The sequence below is a fragment of the Nannospalax galili genome, unplaced genomic scaffold, assembly GCF_000622305.1.
Source record: "Nannospalax galili isolate Female #2095 unplaced genomic scaffold, S.galili_v1.0 scaffold575, whole genome shotgun sequence".
Classification (NCBI taxonomy): Eukaryota; Metazoa; Chordata; class Mammalia; order Rodentia; family Spalacidae; genus Nannospalax; species Nannospalax galili.
In genome coordinates, this window is record NW_008335442.1 from 1,290,538 (window position 1) to 1,298,401 (window position 7,864).

The 7,864-nt window shown below is 35.7% G+C and overlaps 1 protein-coding gene across 14 annotated transcripts in view; it reads right to left on the bottom strand.

Moving 5' to 3' along the window:
* Nucleotides 1-7,864, bottom strand: part of Kdm6a (lysine demethylase 6A) — a gene marked incomplete at its 5' end in the record, with an annotated part of 60,197 nt that overhangs the window by 24,883 nt on the left and 27,450 nt on the right. For all 14 annotated transcript variants that reach the window (XM_017797427.2, XM_017797426.2, XM_029562143.1 and 11 more), the window contains 4 exon segments: nt 2,965-3,113; nt 4,042-4,116; nt 4,194-4,258; nt 6,805-7,010. In XM_017797427.2, the coding sequence (XP_017652916.1) occupies nt 2,965-3,113; nt 4,042-4,116; nt 4,194-4,258; nt 6,805-7,010 (495 nt within the window).

Consider the following 7,864-nt stretch of genomic DNA (forward strand, 5'->3'; position numbering starts at 1 on the left):
GCAAAGGAAATAGATAGGGGATTAGCTAAAATCTATCAAGAGCTAGAAATATTACAAACACAAAAACACACATACACATGGGATTAGCTAGAATCTATCAAGGGCTAGAAATATTACACACACACACACACACACACACACACACACACACACACACAAATCATCCAAACAATAAATGGGTTAATGAACTGAATAGACAGGTCTCAAAAGAAGAAATACAAATGGCCAATAAATACCTGAAGAAGTGTTCAGCACCCTTAGACATCAGGGAAATGCAAACCGAAACTGCCTTCAGATTCTACCTCACCACAATCAGTATGACTCCCAAGGAAACAAATGACAAGAAATGCTAGTGAGGATGTAGGTAAAGAGGAGCTGTTATTTGCTGCTGGTGGGAAGAAAATACTGGATCCATGGAAACCAGTATGGAGGTGCCTCCAAAAACTACAAACACAACTAACTACTGTATGAGTCCCTTATTCCAATCCTGGGTATATTTGAAGAATTTAAGCCAACATAACACAGAAATAATAACATCCATGCCATCTACTGCACTATTCACCAAAACATGGAACCAGCCTAGATGTCCAACAATAGATGGAAAAAGAAAATGTGGTTCATACACACAGCAAGAATTTTATTCAGCTTCAAAAAAGAATGAAAGCATGACAGTCACAGGAAAATGGATGGAACTGGAGATCATGCTAAACAAAGTGAGCGGGCTTAATTAAGAAGACAAGTATTACATATTTTCTCTCATATATGGAAACTATTCTTAAATTTATATTAAACATGATGAAGACTATGTAACAAAATGTTAGATTTTTAGCCTAGATGTTTGTTGCAATTTTCAGAACCTTCCATAGCTTTTTCCCATAAATAAAATTTTAAAAGAATGGGGAGAGGGGGAAAAACCCAGAACAGACAACAAAAAGGTGCTTGCTGTCAAGCCTGACCTGAGTTCAATCTTCAGGACCCACATGGTAGAAGGAGAGAAAGTGACTCTAGCAAGTTGTCCTCAGACCTCCACATGTGCGCCATGGAACTGCGCACACACAATAAATAAATGTAATTAAAAAAAAATATTTTATTTATTATTTTTATTTTATGTGTATGCACGTACTGCCTGCATGTAGGTAAGTGCACCCGTGTCGTGCAATGCCCGCAGAGGTCAGAAGAGGCTGTCGGATCCCCTGCACACACAAGAAATTGTTATGTATTTATTTTTATTATATATACACATATATGTATGAGTGTTTTGTCCACATGTATGTAAGTGTACCATGTATGTACATTGCTTGTGGAGTCCAGAAGAAGGCGTTGGATCCCCTGAAACTGGTGTTATGGACAATTGTTAGCTGCCATGTGGATGTTGGGATTCGAACCCGGGTCTTCTGCAAGAACAATCAGTGTTTCTAATTGCTGAGCCATCTCTCCAGCCCCAATAAATGTAATTTTTAAAAAATTTAAGAATTTCATTACAATATAGCACAAGTGATTATCACATTTGCTCTTTCTTAGATTGTAATGAAAAAAAAGATCCTTTACAGAGAGGATATTATTTACACAAAATAATTCAAATTGCTTTTAAAATGAAGGAAACATAAGAACCAATGTGACAGAGAAAACATAAGAAAACCACTAAGTTCAAATAGCTTGTCTAATACCTTTATTACTGTTAATGATTGGGTAGAAAATCAAACATAGTTGTTCTGTTATCTATATCACAATTCTTTGTCCTTTATCCACTATGGATAATATCCAGACTTAGGCTGCAAATGGCACAAGAATGAAACTACAACCAAGAGTTCTAATACTGGCTGTACATATGAATCTCCAGGTATCATTTTTTTGTTTGTTGGTTTAACAAGATTCATGCTTGGCTCTCAATCCCAGGAATCAATCATGCATTTTACAAAGTTTATCAGGAGATTCAACTGAGCAGTCAAGGATGGAAACCAATGACATATGTACCCAGAAGCAACATAGTCCTATTCTGAAATGATTCGTAGGCTATGACTCATTCAGGTGACAAAAAAAGAGAAAGCTGCTTCTCAAGTTATGCCTGCTTCAAGACTGAAACACATGAAGGAGATTTATAGCCTGTAGACACTGGGTCATTATTAGTACTGTCCTAGGTCACTGGTGCCAGGGTAAAAGCAATTATTAAATACCTCAAACATTATTTTGCATGTCAATCCATGGGGCTGCATAAAGATGGTACATTACTGATAGTTCAAAACTTGAAAAGTAAAATTAAATCATTTGACAGATGAAGAAAATAAGTCAAAGGAATGTCACTTGCAAAAAGTGTCCATCAGTGGCAAAATCTTCACTAAATACCAGGATGAGCTTAATAATGTCTAGATTACCAAGAGTTTTTGAGGAAACTTAGTTTCAACCTAACTGGAGAATTATAACCTACACTCTTTTTAAATGAAATAGAATAAATGGAATAGATTAGAAAATGTACTTTTCTGATGGAACTCTTGTTTTATACAAACATATGCAGTGGGTCATGATATAAAATAAGTATATTTATTATGCTTGTGGTTAAAAAAGTTAGGGAAACTCTATACCCCTGAAACTCTCAGCAGTAGATAGGAACAACAGTTGTTGGGTTACAGTGAACTCTAATGATCTGTTTTTCAGAACAAAGTAATACTAGCATTACAATTCAAAGATTATCAGAGCCAGGCAGATCTCTGTGAGTTCGAGGCCAGCTGGTGTATATAGCAATTTCCAGGCCAGGTGGGGCTACAGGGAGACCCTGTCTTCAAATTAGGAAAAAATAAAACAAACCAAAAAAAGATTATCAAAGGTAAAAAATCTTGATCTGAGTCCTGCTAAGAGTCAAATCTTATAACAGGAAAAATCCTTTTAGTTCTATTCATTGTAAATGGAAAGATTCCGAGTCATTTTATATGTTTCATATTTCACGAGATATTAGCTCATAATAATTACCCGGTGTTCTGCTTCCTGGAACTTTCATGTATAGTTGAACTGTGTTCATGCCCAGTATGGTATGACCAACATGGCTTAGGAGATTTCCTGCTGATACAACACGCACAAAAGCAGGGAGTTTAGTCAGCTCATGTAGCTGCAACTTCCACCTGTAACAGAAGAGATGAAGTGTAAAGTAAAGCCTTGCTATGAAGATCTGTGGAAGTTATCCATTTCTTCTAACTTCTTGTGTTCCAACCAGAAACACAAATCTGCTAGAGAGATGGCTCAGCAGTTAAGGGCACTGGCTCCTCTTACAGAAGACCTGGGTTTGAATTCCAGTACCCACATGGCTGCTAACAACTGTCCATAACTCCAGTTCCAGGGGATCTGACACCCTCTTCTGGCCTCCAGGGGCATTGTATGACATGGGTACATTTACACATATGCAGGCAAGTCATACACATATAATAAAAATAAATATATTCTTAAAAATCTTAAATATTTTACTTTCATATAAACACTAGAATGTCTAAATTAATTTTTAAGTTAAATTTTTGGGGGAAAGTCTCTTTGAGACAGGGTTTCCCTGTAGCCCCAGCTGGCCTGAAACTTGCTATGCAGACCAGGGTAGCCTCAAACTCACAGAGATCCACCTGCCTCTGCCTCCCAAATGCTGGGATTAAAGGCGTGTGCCACCACACCCAGCTTAATATTTTAAGTTAAAACAAAACAAAAAAACTTCCCAATGAAAAATAGTATTAAGACTGTAGATCAAATACATAGATGAAAAAAACAGACTTATTTTTATGGCTGTGCTATATAATTAACATTTTCTAATTTGCATAAGTAAATTTCATAATTAAAATGTTCAATTTTATGTTTATATAACTATCATAAAGTCAAGGTCTTGGTAAAAAGGTTTGTTTCAATTTAAAGAAATAATTTAATTATAAAAGCCTAGTACAATTATACAGTTTAATCTCATATTGATTTTGAAAACTGACAAGGTATGAAATAGAAGAAACTGTAAACAAGTCTCAATCAGAACAAGGATATTTCTTTGTATCCGTTCATAGATCTATTACATGGACTTACTTTTTATCATCTGACAGGTCAATGTTGGTCCCAAACTTAATGGTTTTAAAGGGTCCTTTCCTCCTCCTCCCAGAACTTAAGAAAAGAAAGACACAATATTACAAACATGTCTTTTAAGCAAAAATATTAAGTAGACATTAAAAACGACTTACTTATCTGATGATGTAGATTCACTATCTGAGTGGTCTTTATGGTGACTTCTTTTCTCATTTTCTTCCTAAAAATTAGGCAAAAAGCATTTTTATCTTAGGATTCCATCCAACTGGTTATTCTTTCCTTCATTCCACTAAAAAAGTACACATCTAGACTGAACAGTATTATCGTTTTAAAATATATATTTTATTGATTTTATTTTATGTGTATGAGTGTATTGCCTACAGGTATCTAAGTGTACCCATGTTGTGCAGTGCTCTTGGAGACAAGAAGAGGGTGTCGGATTCCCTGGAACTGGAGTTATGGACAGTTGTTAGCCACCATGTGGGTGGTGGGACCTGAACCCGAGTCCTCTCTGCAAGAGCAGTCAGTACTCTCAACCACTGAGCTCTCTCTCCAGCCTTGTATTAGCTACATTTTAAAAGTAAGCTTCTTTTAGCTTTTTCTATATGAAAATTTCTTCAAAGACCATATAAGACTTAAGAAATGTCCAATTTCCTTGGAGATGGTGCACTACACTTCCTCCACCAGCTACAGTTACACTATGCAGATGTTCATACTAGCTCCATTTTCAAGAAGAGAGAAAACTTAAGGAAAGTGGAGAGGACTGAGACATCTCAACCTTGATTAGAAATGTTCTAGGCTAGCAAAAGTATAGGCATGTGTACATAGCTAGGTATGCATAAAAGTAGATAGAGAGTAAGATATTCTGTATTCTTGATTATGGACAAATGGAAGAAGTTTCTCCTGAGTTAAATATTAGAGAACTGATTACACACAAATCATGAAACATTTTCATTAGATTGGAAATTAAGTGCATGATAAATTTAAGTGCTTTTAAATGCAAGTATTACTTTTTAATTGTAATTTTTGTGTTACAGACATGTTATGTCTTCACACTGCCATATGATTTTTGAGTTAGCAATACTTCCTGACATTTTGGCTGCCTTTCCTTTAAATGTATAATTTATATATATTTATCTACGTTTTTATATGCACTGTCATTTCTTTGGTTAAAGATCCTCCCCATACTTCTGCTTCTTATCATACTTTCTCAATTACCTTTTCAAATCTCCTTTCAATCTTGCTTACCATTTATTCTATACTAGCTATCTTACCATGTAGGATGAAGTATCTTGAAAGTTTGAGGTGGAGACATCTACATAGACAATAAGTGCACTGTAACTTGTGCAAGGTGCAGGAAAGATCTGATTAGATGATGATAGGAAGGATGTAGGGACTGGCAATGGAAAGGTAACCTAAATAAACAATTTCATGTACAAATGTTGCCTTGATTGAAAATGTGAACTTAGGGAAGCATGTGTATGAGTATATTGCCTGCATGTATGTAACTGGCTCCCGTGTTGTGCAATGCCTGCGGAGGCCAGATGAGGGTATTGGATCCCCTGGAACTGGAGATACAGATGGTTGTTAGTTGCCATGTGGGCACTGGGAATTAAACATGGGTTCTATGCAAGAGCAACCAGTGCTCCTAACCCATGAGCCATCTCTCTAGTCCCCATTTTAAACATCTTTAACGGAGATAATAAAATCTATGAATTACGAATTAAAGACTTTCAGCCACATAGTAAGTAACCTCTGTAAGACATGTGAACGAATAACTTAGCACAGATAGGTATGTGTTTTATGTCTACTTTGTGGAAGAATTTATGAAGTTCTCATTATAGTATTACAGGATTTTACTGATGTTTAGCTGCTGTAGGATCTATATGGGCCTTTTAATAATAATTTTTTATTTCATGTGTGAGTACACTGCTTGCATGTATGTAAAGTGCATCCATGTCGTGCAATGCTCACAAAGGTCAGAAGAGGGCATCAAATTCCCCTGGAACTGGAGTTACGGACAGTGGTTAGCCACCATGTGGATGCTGGGAACCGAACCCAGGTCGGTCCTCTGCAAGAGCAGTGTTCTTAACCACTGAACCATCTCTCCAGCCCCAATAATAATGAATAATTTCAAATTTCAGTTTTGAATTTTTCTATGAATTTTATAAAAAATTCCTCTCATTTCGTATTTCTCCCTCAGTATTCCTTGTGAACTAAGATTGGTAGGAAGAACATTAATACTGTAAGAGATGTCTTATCAGACAATACTAATCTGACAAAAGAAGAAACTACAAACATGTAAGATGAGAAATTCTGTAACGCATAAAGCAAACCAAAGACGGGTTTATCTCCTAAATCAGTAATTCTCAACCAGGGACAACTTTATCGTCCAGGGAATACCTGGCACGTCTGTATTTTTGATAGGCCACAGGTGTTGCTTAATATTTTATAACACACATGACAGATCCCACAACAGAGAATTATTCAACCCCAAATGTCAATAGCACTGAAATTAAGAAACCCTGCTCTAAACAGAAATATCCCAGATTGTATAGGAAACATCTTACTAGACAAAATTTCTCCATAATGATATTTAATTTACTTAATTCATAGGCTTGCTTAGAACAAACTGATAGCACTTACAAGGAACATTTCATATAAAACAAAAATGAGATGCTTACAAAAGTAATGTGTCTTTTCACAACTCCAAAATGGAAATAATTTTTAAATTTCCAAAATAATCTTCAGGAAGTACATACTTACTCTTAACGATTCCTGGAATGAGGAGGCCTGGTATTGAGCATATTTAGCAATTGTAGTATGAGACCTATTACTTTCACAATGCCAGATTTTCTTTGTTCCAGTGGGGTCCCAGTTTTCATCTGCTGGTTGCAACAACTGTGTCCTCACTTCTACCATATGTTCATTGTTAGCTTCCACCAAAGTTTTAGTAGAGAAAAGTCCCAGGTCTTTATAAGCAGGCCATAGATAAGTACAGTTAGCAAAAAACAACAACAACAACAACAACAACAAAAAACTATATTTAGAATCATGTTTTAAAGTATCCCCCCCTTTTTTTAAGAAAAAGGGAAAACATTTTATAGCAGTGTATCTAGTTCCCCCAAAAGCCAACCAGATCATCTATATATAGTTAAAGCAATGTGTTAACTCTGCAAATCATATTCAAACCCTGGGCACATCTAATGCTCGTATAATCAATAGAGAAAGAACCAAGAATCCAATGATTAAACTTCTACATTAATTTCTGCAGGTGCTAGCAAAGACTTAGGGAGCTACAGTACAACATCTGAGGAATATGAAAAATTTCACTTCTATTTTATATTCAAAATTCTTCTTGTAGTTAACATATCATTATCATAAAATTATATCAAAATAAAAGCTAAATTTTAAAATGACCCCCAAATAGCCAGCAACTAATATCGCATTCATACAGTCAAATCACGGACTTAAAAAGTGATACTCAAGATCATTCTTTCTCTTCTTTCCCCCCTTACCCTCCTCTCTCAAATGTTAGAATGAAAATGTAGGGGGGGGGGGGCTAAATTCTGACAAAATTATCTCTCCCAGTGGTTTAAAAAGTTAAAAGATATTGCATAGTGTACTTCTCTTAGCATGGCTAGGCCACGATATAATATTTAAGAAAATACTGCTTTTGTTTTGTTGTTATGTATAGGTGCTTACTGGGTAGTCTAGACTTGCCTTAAACTCATGATCCCCTATCTGTCTTGAAAACATTGTCTTTTAGGGTGTGTGTGTGTATGTGCATGTATATAATATATATTGTATATATTATTTTTTATAT